The sequence below is a fragment of the Aegilops tauschii genome, chromosome 2 (assembly GCF_002575655.3).
Source record: "Aegilops tauschii subsp. strangulata cultivar AL8/78 chromosome 2, Aet v6.0, whole genome shotgun sequence".
NCBI lineage: Eukaryota > Viridiplantae > Streptophyta > Magnoliopsida > Poales > Poaceae > Aegilops > Aegilops tauschii.
In genome coordinates this window covers 621,229,471-621,246,624 of record NC_053036.3, presented here as the reverse complement: position 1 = coordinate 621,246,624, position 17,154 = coordinate 621,229,471, and the positions used below count along the sequence as shown (strand labels likewise).

General features: G+C 44.3%; 3 protein-coding genes across 3 annotated transcripts; all 3 read left to right on the top strand.

Annotated features, from left to right (window-relative positions):
* Positions 1 to 2,818: 2,818 nt before the first annotated feature.
* Positions 2,819 to 8,162, top strand: LOC109753578 (disease resistance protein Pik-2). Its single transcript, XM_020312503.4, has 3 exons — positions 2,819 to 4,095; positions 4,921 to 5,436; positions 6,197 to 8,162. The coding sequence occupies exons 1-3, from the start codon at positions 3,031 to 3,033 to the stop codon at positions 8,030 to 8,032; spliced, it is 3,417 nt and encodes a 1,138-aa protein (XP_020168092.1). The 5' UTR covers positions 2,819 to 3,030; the 3' UTR covers positions 8,033 to 8,162.
* A 4,746-nt stretch (positions 8,163 to 12,908) lies between these two features.
* Positions 12,909 to 13,442, top strand: LOC109753621 (B3 domain-containing protein Os03g0212300-like). Its single transcript, XM_020312537.2, has 2 exons — positions 12,909 to 12,980; positions 13,095 to 13,442. The coding sequence occupies exons 1-2, from the start codon at positions 12,909 to 12,911 to the stop codon at positions 13,440 to 13,442; spliced, it is 420 nt and encodes a 139-aa protein (XP_020168126.1).
* A 463-nt stretch (positions 13,443 to 13,905) lies between these two features.
* LOC109753623 (isoflavone reductase homolog IRL) lies at positions 13,906 to 16,514 on the top strand. The gene is made up of 5 exons (XM_020312539.4): positions 13,906 to 14,319; positions 14,758 to 14,895; positions 14,974 to 15,217; positions 15,299 to 15,505; positions 15,606 to 16,514. The coding sequence occupies exons 1-5, from the start codon at positions 14,122 to 14,124 to the stop codon at positions 15,770 to 15,772; spliced, it is 954 nt and encodes a 317-aa protein (XP_020168128.1). The 5' UTR covers positions 13,906 to 14,121; the 3' UTR covers positions 15,773 to 16,514.
* Positions 16,515 to 17,154: the final 640 nt, after the last annotated feature.

Genomic DNA, 17,154 nt, shown 5'->3' with positions numbered 1-17,154 from the left:
TTACAAAGAACCAATTTTATTTTGTCCAATGATCTTCATGAAAGTTTTTATCATATCCCTCTTTAATATCTATCACTTTGGGACTAATTTCATATGTTGCTTTTCATAGCTCAAACAAATCTAAGTGAAGAACATGAGCACAAAAATTTTCTTCTCTCAAAATAATATAAGTGAAGCAAGAGAGCAATTCCATAGCTCATAAAGATTTAACTCATAATTTTCTTCTCTTAAAAAATTTACTAACTCTCAAATAAATCTAAGTGAAGCATGAGAGTATTTCTTCAAAAATACTAAAGCAGACTGTGCTCAAAAAGATATAAGTGAAGCACTAGAGCAATTCCATAGCTCATAAAGATTTAAGTGAAGCATAGAGAGCAATTCTAACAAATCATAGCATAATTTTGGCTCTCTCAAATAGGTGTGTCCAGCAAGGATACTTGACTTAAAATAAAAAGCAAAACAAGCAAAGACTCATATCATACAAGACGCTCCAAGCAAAACTCATGATATGTGACGAATAAAAATATAGTTCCAAGTAAAATACCGATGGTTGTTAGAAGAAAGAGGGGATGCCACTCGGGCATCCCCAAGCTTAGTTGCTTGCTTCTCATTTTAGATAATAGCTTGGGATGCCACGGGCATCCCCAAGCTTAGGCTCTTCTTACTCCTTATTCCTTCATCCATCGTGATCTCACCCAAAACTTGAAAACTTCAATCACACAAAACTCAACAAAACCTTCGTGAGATCCGTTAGTATAACAAAGCAAATCACTACTCTAAGTACCGTTGCAAACCCATTCATATTTTTGCTATGGCTCATACCCCCCGATAGAGTCCATAGATTCATCAAAAAAGCACACAATGCAAAGAAAACAGAATCTGTCAAAAACAGAACAGTCTGTAGCAATCTGAAAACTTCGAATACTTCTGTAACTCCAAAAAATCTGAAAACTTAGGACAACGTGGGCAATTTGTATATCAATCTTGTGTAAAAAATCAGAATTTTATCATGCTTCTGTGAATTTTCAAAATTGTTTTACTGGACGCAAAAGTTTCTGTTTTTTAACAAGATCAAAGCAACTATCGCCCAACATGATCCTAAAGGCTTTACTTGGCACAAACATAATTAAAACATAAAAAACACAATCATAACAGTAGCATAATTTGCAAACACTCAAGAACAGAAAGAAAAAGACAAAAATAAATTTTATTCATTGGGTTCCCCCCCCCCCCAACAAGCGCTATCGTTTTACGCCCCTAATTAGACATAATGCATAGATTCAAGTATTGTCATCTTTAGTTTCATTTTCCTTATAGGTGTTTTTTGTCAGGAGGTTTTGCAAAAACAACATAAAACACCTTATCCATAGAGACTTTAGCACTATCAAGTTGCTTATCATCATATCCCCTTTGATTTCCGGCAACAATCCAAGAATAGTGTTGATTAACATCATTGAAAACATGTTGAATTATATCTAAAACAGGGACTTCCTTTTCAAGATTCTCATCAAAGATTCGATTATCCCCAAGCAAATGCCTTAGCACATAATCACTATTATAAAGAATCTCATCTATCACTGGTTTTTCACGATTCATACCATAGAAATCAAAAATTTCCCTAGCTTCCCTTATTATGTAATTAAATTCATTCATAAGAACAAGGGTGGCCAACTTTTTAGCCTTGAGATTCTTCATAACGGGTAACTCAAAAAACAATCTTTGCAAAGTAGGATGGGTACGGATAAATTTATTTTCAAGTTTCAGAAGTAGTGCTGAAATAGCTTCCGCATAAGATTTAGTCCTTTTAAGTATAGGAACATCGTCAAGACTTAAATTTCCAACACAATTGAAAAATTCTTGGATACGTTCTTTCCCTATAACATTCCCTTGCCCCAAAACAAAAGTTTTAGCATCCAGATTGCCAGATCGTCCAATTTTAGGAGTTAGACCATCATCTGTTTCTACCATACCAAAGTCACTCATGGTGACAAATCGTAGCAAACAAAAAATTCCAACAAGAAACGCAAACGAAAAAGTGGGCGAATAAAACGACAAATTTTTGTGAAGTGGGGGAGATGAAAATGAGAGGCAAATGGCAAATGATGTAATTTGCAAGGAGATGAGATTTGTGATTACGAACCTGGTAGATGTTGATGATGTCTCCCCGGCAAGAAATTCCTTTTGAAGCGGCTTGAACTACGTCGGTATTTTCCAAAGAGGAAGGGATGAGGCAGCACAGCTACGGTAGTCGACGGTGAAGGAAAGAGAGAAAAACTAAAGGAGAGAAAGTGGGAGGATGGAGGCGCGAGGACGGAAAGGAAAGGGAGGGTTTTTGGGTGGGCCGAGTGTGTCGGAGTCTATATGGCTGCCGTTCGGACTCTCAAAAAGCCTTCATTTTATCTCAGATCTGTCGAAAAAAGTACGTCCGGCTCGACACACCAATTCAGGTCCGAACTAGACGACTTAACCTGTGGTTGGATGGTTAGAGGGACTGTGCCTGGTGCTCACATTTTATCCTGGATTTATTTCAGGATTTTCGGCGATGCGTATTCAGTGGGAGGAAACGTTCCCGTCGATGACGAGGTGCCTACATTGACTTCGTAAATTTAAAGATGATATGCCGGCTCAGTCTTTCAGAGGTGCTCATAGGGATAGGGTGTATGTGTGCGTTCATAAAGGTGAGTATATGTGTATGTATATAAACGCTTGCGTGTGTACTGTGTTAAAAGAAAACATGTCCGACAGCGCAGTTCGGACGGATGTGGGCTGAGGAAAAATGTAACGACTACCGAGTGGCGACGAAGACTTGACTTGGCCGGCCAGTGGGCAAGTCTCCGTGTACCGACGAAGACTTTGACTGAGCTGAGCAGACAGAAATTCCCGACCCCCTTCTTCCTCCTCCCACTCCCTCTCTCCTCCCTTCTGCTCTCTCCAGATCCCCAAACCCCCGATGCTCTTCAGACAAGTGAACCAAATGTGCTAGATCCACCACCACGCAAGAGAGAGAAGGTAGGAGGAGCCAGCCAAGCCATGGCGGAGCTGGCGGTGGGGCTGGCCAAGTCGGTGGTGGCGGGGACGCTGAGCAAGGCGCACGCGGCGGTGCAGGAGGAGGCCAAGCTGCGCCTCAGCGCGCGCCGGGACCTCGTCTTCATCACGGAGGAGTTCGAGATGATGCAGTCCTTTCTCAACGTCGCCAACGCGGAGCGCGTCGAGAACCCGGTGGTGCGGACCTGGGTGCGCCAGATCCGCGAGCTGGCCTACGACGTGGAGGACTGCATCGAGCTCGTCGTCCACCTCGACAAGGGCAAGACCAGCTTCTGCTTCCGCCTCCGCCGGCTCTGCGTCCCCTGGGCGCGCCCGCCGCGCCCGCCGGCTCTGGACCAGGCGGTGGACGAGATAGAGCAGCTCAAGGCCAGGGTCGCCGACGTCAGCACCAGGAACGCGCGCTACAGCCTCATCAGCGACACTGGCTCCAGGCCCGTCCCGCAGCAGCAGCTGACGGCGGCAGCCGCCGCCGGCGACACGGACATGCTCGCCGAGGCGAGGGATGCCGCCCGGAGAGAGCACCACGTCCTCGATCTCATCCAGCTCATCACCAGACAAGTCAGTGACGACCACGACCTTCAGGTGATCTCCATCTGGGGCTCCGCCGGCGAAAATGGGACCACATCCATCATAACCAAGAGCTACATTGACCCAGAGATCTGCAGAACCTTCACCCACCGCGCTTGGGTGAAGCTAATGCGTCCTTTCAGTCCCCAAGATTTCGTCCGGAGCTTGATGCTCCAGTTTTGTGCAGCCACAGGTACAGATGTGCTAACAATGATGCAGGAAACCCAGGAAGTTCTCTTCAGGGGCTTCCAGGAGCTACTTACACAGACACAGGGGAGGTATCTCCTCGTCGTGGAAGACCTGTCAAACATGGCCGATTGGCATTCTTTGAAGACTTTCCTTCCGGACAGGATGAAAGGAAGCTGGATCGTCGTGTCCACGCAGCAACCCGAAGTAGCAAGCTCGTGCATCGGGGCCCCGTACCAGATACTAGAGCTCAAACAGTTCTCACCCGAGCACTCTGTTTGTGCCCTCTTCAAGAAGGTAAGGTGCCTCAATCAGTTTTGTTTTCTAATCTAAAAACACATTTTTAGGTCTTCAAAAAATTCTGAATAGGTTTTCACAAGTATATATAGATTTCACTACACACCTTGAATATTTCACTGACAAGTATTTGTATTTGTAGGCCACGTAAATAGATAATACATGGATCTGCAATGGATGGACTATTTCCTATTATAGACCTAAGCACCTGTTATTTTTGTCTAGCTCACAAGTTAAAGTACTTACTAACGATTTTTTATGAATATGTAATGCACATCTAATCATCTATGCATACACATATGTAAGTAATTTCATTATTTTCATAAACATGAAAATATGAAGCCTGAAAACTATTAATTGTTGACCTTTTCAGTTTTGTCTCGTAAAAATACTCAAGGGTTTGTAGAATAACATGTCTTCATTCTAGTGAAGAATCTAATGACCATTACTCTATCTAGCTATTATGTGACCGGATATTTGGAGTTTTTATCAAATAAAGTAGTAACGCACAAACTTTCTGAAATTATATGATGTTTGTATAATTTATAACTCAAACACAGGTTTATGACTAGTACATAAATATATATGAATTATGGGACGCGTGTATCTCATTACCTACCACCTGCCCCCTCGTGTAAATGGTCTAACAAAATAGTCAACATCCTCTTTTTCCAGAGAGAACCCTCTTTTTAAGTTACCTGAGATATAACACTTAGTTGTTTCATCATGTACTTTGCCTCTCCCTAGTTATCCTTGTGTGTCAAAACTTTTCTCAACACATTTTTTTTTGCGGGTTTCTCAACACATATGTATAATGGTGTACAGGGTTCTCATGACGGTGGAGATAAAGGCAAGAAACCAGCTGACAATGATTCTTTTCTCGTTGGACGTGAGTCGCAAATGAAAGAACTTTCTGAATATCCAGCAAAAGCACGTATAAGGTATTGCCAAGTTGTGTCTGTATGGGGGATTGCGGGTGTTGGGAAATCAGCTCTGGTGAAAAAGTTGTACGATGAGAAAATGTGCTATACAAAACTATTTGAGAAGTATCACTGGGTGAATGTATCTCATCCATTCAATTTAAGGGATTTCCGTCGGAGCTTACCTCCGGATTTTCATTTTAAGGAATCAAGGTGGCTCATTGTTGTTGATGATATCCGGTCCAAAAAAGAATGGGACTTGATACAGTCTTCCTTGGCAATGCCTAGATCCTCTATGAGTGTTATTTTAGTCATTACAACTGATAAAAGCATTGCTGCATATTGTGCAAATAGCGAAGAGCTCATGTTTAATGTCAAAGGTCTAGAAGCTGCAGCAGCCTTACGTCTGTTCAGAGCTGAGGTATGTTTTCCCCTCAAGACTCTAGTTTCGTGCATGCATGTTTTCAGAAACTTAACCCCTAATGCATGTGTTTATTCACCCCCTTCACTGAGCGATATCAAGAAACTTTATATATTGTCTTAACCCTCAAGTCTCAATCCATATTTTATGGGCGTGACCAGTAACATCAGTTTTATGTCGATGTTGTTAAATGAATTGAATAAGTTGGCCATATTGACCATTGTGTACTTAATTAGTACAGTGTGTACCGATTTCGAATTACGGCACATGTTTTGCACTGCAAAATTAGTCCACAGAATAACATGTACTAGCTGCCTACATGTGGAAGTGTACCCATGTAGTCAGCCACATTGTGTGCCTTCAACCATGAGCAGATGGTTCTGATGTGTGAAGGTGTGATGATCCTGCCGCTTAGTAATTAATACGACTTTGCTTATAACCCAGCAAATCTCGGGTTGGTCAAGGCAGCATAGAAAAGAAATATTGATATATTGTTAGCCAACCATTGAGTTTCAATAACAAAGAATTAAGATTACCTTACAAAGATAGTTTTACTCTATTTATTCCTTGAAATTTTATCATTACAATTTGGAATGTGTATGAGTATGACATGACTAGCATCATTTATTTCTGAAGTTATGTACGTATATGATATGACTAGTATCAATGCATGTTTTAAAGATAGGGGCACATTATATTCTGCAGACATCAGATTAGTATAACTGACATTATTTAATCTTAAATTGTTGGAACTGTATAGGTATCCAAGACAAATCCATCTGTCACGACAGCTCTAGAAGATTTCCAAGTACAAGAACTTATTTTGAAGTGTGGAGGTCTCCCCAAAGTAATTGTTGCCATAGCAGGCGCATTGGCCAAACAAACGGTCACATGGATGGATACTGTAGTTTCTTTGAATCAGAGATTTATGCACCACCTGCAGACCAAGCCAGACTATGATAGTTTACGTGCTCTATTTGGTTGGATGCATTCCTACTTCCACACTTGCCCAGATTCACTCAAGCCATGCATCTTCTACCTGTCAATCTATCCTCGAGACCACCCCGTTCGGCGAAGGAGACTAGTAAGGCGGTGGATTGCAGAGGGCTACTCCAGGGACGGCGATGAAGAATCAGCGGAGGAGAATGGGGAGAGGCAGTTTTCCGAGCTCCTTGATCTGAGCATAATCCAGCAGCTACCGCACTTAGTCACCAATGCATTGGACACAAGGATGGCGTTATGTCAGGTCAATGGTTTCATCCGCGAGTACATCATCCCGCGGCGAAAAGAAGAGAACCTTATGTTTGAGCTGGGGGCTAATTGTGCCCTAACCACTCGGCGCACAGGACGCCACCTTATCATATTACACGACTGGAACAGAGACAGAATTGTGTTTGAGAGCATGGATTTCTCGCGGCTGAGGTCACTAACAGTGTTTGGGAAGTGGGAATCTTTCTTCATCTCTGAAAATATGATTCTTCTTCGGGTGCTTGATCTAGAGGATGCATCAGGTTTAGATTACGACGATCTTGAGAACATAGTAAAATGGCTGCGTCGCCTCAAGTTCCTCTCATTGCGAGGACGGCGTGAGATCCACCATCTGCCGGGCAATATGGATCATCTGAGGCAACTGCAGACTTTGGATGTCAGAGGCACCTCCATAGTCACCCTGCCAGAGAACATCACGAAGTTGCAGAAGCTGCAGTACATTCGTGCTGGCACCAACGACGTCCCAGCATCTACATCGCCGCCTAGTGCATCCAACTGGCTACCCAAAATCTGCGCATGCCATCATAGAGTCGGCGTTGAGGTGCCTGCAGGAATTGGGAAACTAACGGCATTGCACACGCTTGGTGTTGTGAATGTTGCTGCTTCAGGAGGGAAGGCCATGGCGAAAGCCCTCAAGAAGCTCACACAGTTACGCAAGCTCGGAGTGTCTGGCATCAACAGGAAGAACATCAAAGAGTTTTTCTCTGCAATCAAGGGGCATGTTCATCTGGAATCATTGTCAGTCCGGCTTGACAAGGACAATCAAGGCTGTTTCTTGGATGATGAGATATCCTTGCCCTGGAAGAATCTACGGAGTCTTAAATTGTATGGGCTCCAAGATAGGTTGCCGTTACCAAGGGGCCTTGAATATCAGCAAGTATTGAGTGACCAGTTCAGCAAACTCACGAAGATGGATCTGGAGATGGCCACTTTAAATGAACAAGACATCAAATTCCTTGGTGAGGTACCGAAACTATGCATTCTACGCCTTCGTATCAAGCAGCCCAGTCTAAATTTTATCGTCAAGATAGATGCAAGCGTGTTGGCCGCCTACAAAAAGGTCAAGATCCTCGAGATTGGTTGCAGCTCCAGCCCATTATCAGTGGAATTTGGATCAGAGACAATGAAAAGTCTTGAGCTGCTCAAGCTTGACTGCTCCAGTGGGACAACATACGCTCTTGATGGCCTGGATTTTCTATCTGAACTCAAAGAAGTCTCGCTTATTGGTAGCAAGGATGGTACATTCAACACTGAACTGACGAACAAACTCGGCAAACACCCAAAGAAACCTGTCTTGAAGATGGAGGAATTACCACTTCCGTGCTGAAGGGCTATTTTTTTTTATGATTGTTCCCTGGATTCACTTCTACCCGCCACTAGCCCATTCAAGTCTTTGCAAAGCCTGGTTGGTTTTTGCAACATTATGTACACGTATTTGGTCATTTATCGGTTCCATACATGTGTTCTGTCAAAAATGTACTACACTCTACAACACATGTTTGTGATTTGTTTTCTTTTCAACTTGTAAATACTTCTACTCCCTCCGTCCGGAAATACTTGTCGGAGAAATGCATAAAAATGAATGTATCTAGAACTAAAATACATCTAGATACACCCATTCCTCCGACGAGTATTTCCGGACGGAGGGAGTATTTTATTGCCCCTATGTTAATGAACGAATCAATAAAGGCTCCTATTTCAGAGGAAAAAAACATGTTTATGACTTAGCCTACAAACAATTCATGTATGTTTAGTCTTGTGTATTGTTAATCTATCTTTGCTGTCTCGCCAAAAAATATATATCTATCTTTGCTCTGCTATATGAGAATTTTGGCAACCCATAGCTTGTAGAAATCTGTCTTTGCTCACGTAAATGAGAACTCACATCGAGAGCAGGCCGAGCGCTGAGAACACTGCGAAAGGATCTGCCGTTAGACTTTCTGAAGAAATATCACAGATCAGTTCTAAGAGAATTGTAAAATTGGTAAAGGCGCTTTTAGAACCATTCATGAGGTATGATTGTGCTTTAACAGCTGCCTTTCTGAAAGTTGCTCAAAAATGTCGTCGAAAGAGTCGGAGATTGAACTGGGAACTGGGCCAGATGGGGAAACCATTGCTGTTAAGAAACTTGTTGAAAAATTCACACTTTCCACAAGATAAAACTTGTCGGAAGTAAACCTAAATCTTTTATTATCTTTTAGCGAAACGCTATAAATCACCCGAAGGATTGCAGGCTGGCATCGGCCCCCTTCTATGCATGCCACGTGCCTCATGGCGACCACCACAAGTTTTTGCAACTAGCCTATTGTTGCAATCTCTCTCATCCCAACAAGGGCTCTGTTGCAGGATCTGGATCCTTGAGAAAAATCACTCCTTGTGCTCCTCCCGAGATCCCGTTGAGTCCACCGCCTCCCCACGCTGCTCCAACTGCCCAGAGCTTGCCGTGTGGATTCATCGCCGAGATCCGTCCGCCGCGCCACTGGTGTGAGAGGGGTCATCTTCTGCAGCCCGACCCTCTCAGGCCATGGCGTTGCAAGCGTCGCCGTCGCCGTCGCCGCGTCGCTGCCATGACCGCCGCTCGAGGGGCACGCCCGAGCTCCAGTTCGGCCTCCCCTCTCGCCTCCGTCGTTGCTCCGGCCGGTGATGCTTTTTTATACTTTTCTGCAACAACGGCCTTGTTGCAAAAGTACACCCACAACATTATCTTTGTTACAGAAATTTCTCGGTTCACCGCAGACACATCATCTTTTCCAGTACAAAATTTTGCAACATTATTCGTCGCAAAAGTCCTCCCGCAACCTCTTCTATGTTGAAAAAAAATAAAGACAAAAAAAGGCAACACAATCTTTGTTGCAAATGTTTCTGCAACAAGACCTTTATTGCAAACGTTTCTACAACAAGACCTCTGTTACAAATGTTTCTGCAACAAGACCTCTATTACAAATGTTTCTGCAACACAAAGTTTGTTGCAATGATGAGGACAGTGTTGAGCCACAGGATAACACCTCATCTAACGGCCACGGAGGCGGCGGAGACGCGTAGGAGGCCCCTTTCTTGTAACTACATTTTGACTAATAACATAATTAGAAGGAACTAACAAGGCAAAGAAAAAAAATGGGGTAAGCTCCACCGCATTGGGGCCAGAGTGTGAAGTACTTATTCCATTGCATCTTGTCTACACCTCCGAAAGAAACGACATAGAAGATTCATGGTCTCCAGGTGCTCAGACATAAATGGGTCATTTCCCGGCCTGAGGCACATTTGTGGCTTCAATCTACTAGCTTACATGATTTTTCCTTAGTTTTTTCTGTCGTTTTGGGGCTATGCACCGAGAGGTCTACCTAATGGTCTCCCTCGCCTCTTATCATTATTATTTTTTGACAGAAAAACTGTAAGGGAACCCTCTACAGTATAATTGGTGCAACAAACCCAAATTGCAAGTACCATGTCTTGAACCTGGGTGGGTAGGAAGGCATCAGCCCCTTCCCACCACTAGGCTATGCCTTAGTCTGCCTCTTATCATGAAATCAGTGGCCGAAAGAGGGAAGCTACTAGTCCACGGGTACCCCCTCCAGGGGTCTCCCATCGGACACTCCAGAAGCGCGTGGAAGCGCTTCAGCCGCCACGTGTCGCGCGCACCTAGCGGAAGCATGTTTTTCGTTGTTTTATCGTGGAGTTTTTGGGTTTGTTTTGGTTTTGCTTGGGTTTTTCCATTTTTTCCTAGTTGTTTAGGTTTTCTTTTCGGTTGTGCTTCATGCATGGAGCACAGTTGTGCTTCTTCAAAGTGAAGCACGGATTGGATTTAGCATGAAGCACAGATGTGCTTCCGCGTAAAGCACAAACCATGCTTTACAAAAAGGTGAATTCTGCTTCGACGGTTTTTTGGTTTTTGTTTTTTCCAGATTGTTTTACAATTTTCATTTTTTTGTTACCTGTTTTTTTGGTTTACACTTTTTTCTCTCCAGTTTGCTGTTCTTCGATTTGTATCTCTCTCCGGGTTTTTCTTCGGTTTCTGCGTGAAGCACAAACTGCGCTTCTGTATTTTTCCCTCAAAAAAAGTGAAGCCCAAGTCAGTTCTTCGGTTTCCAATTTTTTTTCTAGCTTTTTTGGTTTCCAATTTTTTGTTTCGGTTTTTTCTCCGGTTTTTTGTTTTCGGATCCCCCCTCTTTTCTGTTCTTTTGGTTTCAGCTTATGTGTTTCCCCAAAAAAAGTGAAGCACATTCGGTTTCCAACTTTTTTTCCAGTTTTTTGCTTCGATTTTTTTGTTTCCTTTTTTATTTTATTTTGTTTTCAGAGTTTTTTGCTTTCCCTTTTTTACGGTTTTTGCGTGTGTGCTTCTGTGTTTCCCCCAAAAAAGTTAAACACAAGTCAATTTACTTAGTAGCATAGGTTAGTCAGTTTGGAAACACAATTTACTACCAGCAACTTTCAAGGATGTTAACAAAAATCCATAGCTGATGACGAGCTCATATGCTCACGGATGGACAGTGAACATAAATAAAATAAAAACTTTAAAAAACTGAAATTTGTGTACATTAAAGATGCACAGGTTTTCTACGTGCGGACATAATTTCATGACAATATGACATTGGGGTAGGTCGGGGCAGAAAAAACAAATCAGTGCTCCTAATTAAAGAAAACTAAACCTTACTCAGAACTCTGATTTTTTTTGTCTAGAGCTCTATGATGTCATAACACAACACAACCACGAAAATTTGCACAGACCTAGAAATTTTGTGCATATTTGTTTTTTTTTTCTATTTTTTTTTCTGTTTTACTGTTCATCCACTAGACCAGATGCTCATGTGCACCGAAACATCGTCCTCGGATGTCAAAGTGCTGTAAAGCGGATGAACCACGGTTTATTCATTGCTTACTGTATTTCCTTATGAACGCACGCCCACATACGTGCCATTTTCTATTAGAAAAGAAATGGCCGGGTAGAGGCGAACTCAGGGGTAGAATGACCAAATTAGAGTTGAATGCACCATTCATACATCAATTGTTCCTGACGCTCTCTTTGATCCACCTTCTGGCAAACGCTGCAATTCACTCCCTAAACTTACTCAGTGTTGTGTTTTCTCCCTCGCGCGTGAATGTATTTTTCCAATAATGCTACATCTACGTATCTACAATCCTAGTCCACCACGTCTCTCATTACGTTAGATTATGTTACTTTTTTTTACGTAAATGTAGCATTGTCCGTATTTTTCTGTTAGAAATGACCCTATATTCTACGGGCAGCGCTATTTTCCACTTAAATTTACACTTGCATAGTATATACATACTGCCATACGTGCACACATATCTTAATTTTTCAAGACTTTTTTGAAGCTTGAAAATATGGTCTTCGAGTTCTCAGAACTAAAGGCAGCAAGCACACACGGGAGCACAAATCAGGCAGCCAGGCAGGCATGGATTGTTATTCAGATTCATGCACGCACCTTTTTTGATGTACAAAACAGTACGTAGTTATTAATCTCTTACTGCTCATGGGACAAAGGAGAAGAGGCCGGCAGCAAGTGATCGATTCCCGAATTATTGTGAAATGTACACCTGCCCCTGTAGAATACATCCATGATCCATCCGTGCATGTGCCAGCAGCAAAAATTAATATATAGTTTCTGCATCCAAAAGTTACAAGCGGATCACATGTATGTATGAACTTTGAGCTGCAAAACAACGGATCTGGGCAATGCAAGAGAAGAGAACCAAGGGATGGGACAAGAGGCACTAGCCTCCCGTACCTAATTAAGTAAGTTTCATACGTATAAATTACAGGTAACTTTGCTATGAACGCTGGCGTGGAGTGAGTCAATTGCAAAAAACTACCACATTTGCGGTTAGGTTTGCAGAAAACCACCAAGTCGCTAATCTGTTACAAAAAACACCGCAAATTCTCTAATCTTATTGCAAAAAGCACTGATCGGGTGATTTGGTCCGTTTGATCGCTTTCTGACAAGTGGGGCCAAATTTTAAGGAGCTGACTTGGCAAATAATTTACACACACACCCCTGAAATCTAAAACAAAACGCAATCAACCCCTCCCCCCAATGGCCGATTGCGCCTCCGCCCCTGCTCCTGACGATGGGAGGTCAACGGCAAGCTCGCATGGATGGGGGAGGGTGGCGGGCGGAGGATCGGACGAGGTGCCGGAGACATAAACGGGGGACACTCTAACCGCCGGTGGATCTGTTGCGGTCATGGAGGGCGGCGCCGTACGCCGGCAAAAGTTCTTCAAAATCCTCCTGCCGGGCTCCTTCGAGTCCAGCTTGGTAGGCGCCCTCGCCGTCGCCCGTCGTCGCGGGACTCCTCCAATCAATGATTAGTTAGTTACTCAATCCTTAATCTGCTACGCTATACCTGATGTTTGTCGTCGTTGCGTGCAGTCCCTGCCGCCCAAGTTCGCGGCGCGCCTCGACCGCCCGCCGGTGCTCGCCGTCGCGACGCTGCGCGACCCCGCTGGACGGTCGTGGCACGTGGGCCTCGTCCGGCACGGCGCCGCGGGCCTGCGCTTCGACGGGAAGGGGTGGCGCAGCTTCGTCGCCGGCTGCGGCCTCTCCGCCGGCCAGCTCCTCGTCTTCGACCACCTCGACGACCTCGACTTCGCCGTCGAGCCCTTCGACACGTCCGGCTGCAGCACCTCCTTCTTCGACGGCCAGCGTGGCGGCCCAATGATGAACTTCGACGACGACGCCGACGTGGAGTCCGGCAGGGGATCGGTAGCGGGGGGTTGATTGCGTTTTCTTATTTGTTTTAGGGGTGTGTGTGTAAATTATTTGCCAAGTCAGCTCCTTAAAATTTGGCCCCACTTGTCAGAAAGCGATCAAACGGACCAAATCACCCGATCAGTGCTTTTTGCAATAAGATTAGAGAATTTGCGGTGTTTTTTGTAACAGATTAGCGACTTGGTGGTTTTCTGCAAACCTAGCTGCAAATGTGGTAGTTTTTTGCAATTGACTCGCGTGGAGTGATTACTTTTTTCATCAATCAGTGCAGTCACCGAGAGTGCGTGGTTGCAGGGCCGGGTTTTCTACACCCATCATATTCAAATTTAAATTTGTACCGAGGCTAGCTGTGTTTATCTGATCCATTATTCAAACTTTGCCTTACATCAGTGCTGAGATCACCGTAGATACATTGAACCTTGCCTTGCCTTGCCAACAGTCCTATAAAAGGGACTGCACCCATCAGTGTAAAAACAAGCAGTTAGGCTTCAATACAAGCAAGGCAGCTCCTCTAGCTAGTTCTTACGTGTGTACAATATATGTGCAGCAGTTCATCACCTAGCTGCTCGGGCATCCTGTTTGTTTGATCGGAGAGCTACCTACTCGATCGCACCACTTGAAATTGCAGCCAAGGCCTTGTAGCACACCCAAGCTAGCAGAGCATTTGGTATTTGAATCGGGAGGAACTATGGTGCTGGACAAGGAGGTGAAGAGGAGCAGGGTCCTGGTAATTGGTGGCACAGGTCACATCGGCAAGCATATCGTTGCTGCGAGTGTCCGCCACGGCCACCCGACCTCTGTCCTCGTCAGGGATGCTGCACCGGCTGATCTGGCCAAGGCGCAGCTCCTCAAGAGCTTCATTGATTCCGGTGTTGCTCTCATCAAGGTATAAGATTAATACTCTCTTCATTCCCTTATACAAGGCCACTATGAAAAATACATTTTGCATCTATACAAGGCCACTAACAGTAATCGAGGCAAAAATTAATGATGTTTTCTCGTATTACCAACTTGTTTAATACTTGCATGCATGTAGTCATAATGACACTATGCTATTTCCTTCTCATTCCTTCGTTGCATGCAAACGTATTAATGATCCCGCTTAACGAAAAGAAAAGTTAGCATGCAGCAGTCATTAAATTTTATCTTGGTACCTGTAATTTGAGTTTGTGGCATTGTATAAGAGAATGGAGGGAGTATCATTTGGTGTTGCCTGCCTTTTTTTCAGCTACTCTTTGTTTTTCACAGTTTTCTATGTGGATTCTAATTTTTTTCTGTCTGATGAGTAGGGAATTTTTTTTTTTTTTTTTTTTGAAAAGAGTAGGGAGATTTATTTGACCACGACAGCCTCGTAAACGCCATCAAGGATGCAGATGTCGTGATCTCGGCCGTGGGGACCCGTCAGCTCGACGAGCAGAGGAGGATTGTCATGGCCATCAAGGAGGCCGGCAATGTCATCAAGGTCAGTGATATTATCATTTTGTCTTGTTTGTTGATCGAACGATGGATGCAAATCAATTGCTGAATCGTTGCTGCACAGAGGTTCCTACCATCTGAGTTCGGCTCTGACCCAGAGCGGGTTCACACCGTGGATCCAGCGGCCACACTGTACGCTGGTAAAGTCAGCCTTCGCCGTCTGATAGAGGCGGAGGGTATACCTCATACATATGTCTGCTGCAACGGGTTCGCCGAAACCTACCTTCTGAGCATCGGCGATGTTACGGCTGTTGGCGCTGGTCCTCCGGCCGACAAGATCACTGTCCTAGGCGATGGAGATGCAAAAGGTAAGCACGCATCGTATCCTTTTTCTTGCCACTGTAAATCCGCGCTGTCCTGTGTTGATCTATCTGTATTGATGCACGCAGGGGTGTTTGTGGTGGAAGAGGACATAGCTGCCTACACGGTGAGAGCGATTGACGATACGAGGACCCTGAACAAGATCCTGTACATGAGGCCGTCGGCGAACATCGTGTCCCACAACGAGCTCATCGCACTGTGGGAGAAGAAAGCGGGAAGGACTTTCCAGCAGATCGCTCGCATCCCAGAGGCGGATCTCCTCAAGTTGATCAAGGGTGGGTAGGGTACATCCATCATTGTGCCTTGAGAATGTACGTAGCTACAACTGTTGCATCTCTGACCACTCTTAATTTGTTGACATGTGTGACCATGCAGAGGCGGCATACCCTCTCAACATGATGCTGTCCCACTCGCTCTCCGTCTTCGTGAGGGGCGACCAAGCCAACTTCGACATCGAGCCGTCCTTTGGTGTCGAGGCCACCGAGCTGTACCCTGACGTTAAGTACACCACCGTCGACGAGTACCTGGACCGCCTCCTCTGACAGTTCTTGGCTGGATGGAGTGTCAACCCTGACAAGAGCTGATGTCCACAATAAAGATGATGGAGCAGTGGCCTCTCCAAATCCAATGATGTGTGTGCAAATTCACCAGAAAGAAAAGAAGAACCTCTGCGTGCCTTGCTAAAAAAAACATGATTTGTGTCCGTGTACGGTACGTATACGGAACAGTCACCGAATAAGATTGATTTGTATATGAATATGGATTAAATTCACCCGATTGATTTTCACGGACGTAAAACGCCTCTGACGCGCGCCACGCGTCCCTGCGGGTCACTCACTCCTTATCCTTACTAGTAGAAGGCCCGTGTGTTGCTACGGGCTATAATTCATATAAATGATTCAAACAAATGAAATCATCTCCAAGATCAAAGCTCATTTCTACCTTATACATCCGGGCGTGTTCGGACATCAAACGGGAGCCCGTCGTGGTGATTGCCTGCTCACCGCTGGTGCTGATCGCTCGAGGTCGCCCCTCCCGCTTACTGCCCTTGAACTGGCCGAACAAGACATGCCTGGAGCTAGTTATGTACGAGATCCTTATACTGTTATACAGTAGCTAATTATACATAGCTTCAATTGGGCATTTGTTCTTTCGGCAAATTTTTGTGGTATAATCTTGAGTTGTGGACATGCTTTGTTACTATGATGAAAGCAAGATCAATGTATATCAGCGAGAACTTTTGTAATTCTGTATAAACGTATGAAATTATGTGATTTGGAATCATTTTTCTTCTGTCATTTGGTACAAGCTATGAAATTGTTTCCTGAACTCCTGTTACCAGATAATAGATATATAGGTCAGTTGATGTTGATATGTGTTGTAAGGGAACAACAAACTCGAGCGTAGATGCATTGATCAAATATCAACATAACCCACAATGTGTTATAATTGTGTTGCTTGTCGACGGTGAGCTAGAGGTGCGATGTTCCTCGAGCCAGAACGAGAAGGTAGGGTCCTTTTCAGCAGTACAGACAGATGGTGTTGTGTCCAAGATACTTGTTCGACGTTGGCTCGCTCCTTTCGGGGTTATGTAATCCCTAGTCGGGCTCCCCTTGAGCCATTCTCTAAAAAAATAGGAAGGATATAAAAAGAACCATATTTTTTAGACTTGCATTATTCTTGTGCCTGGAGTGATGAATATGATGTGAGAAGCATGCATGGTCCTGAATCTAAAAATAAAAGTACCTATCATCAGAAGAAAATGAACTGCAGTTGTGCATTGCAGCGAGAGTCCTCCATGATCTCCTCTAACTACCTATTTGATCAAAATGTACTTCCTCTCAACTGCCCTGCTCTTTCCTTCATCTTCCTCTAAGTTAGTCTCCGGAAATTGTTAACAACACTGTATATCAGAAAATTTGAG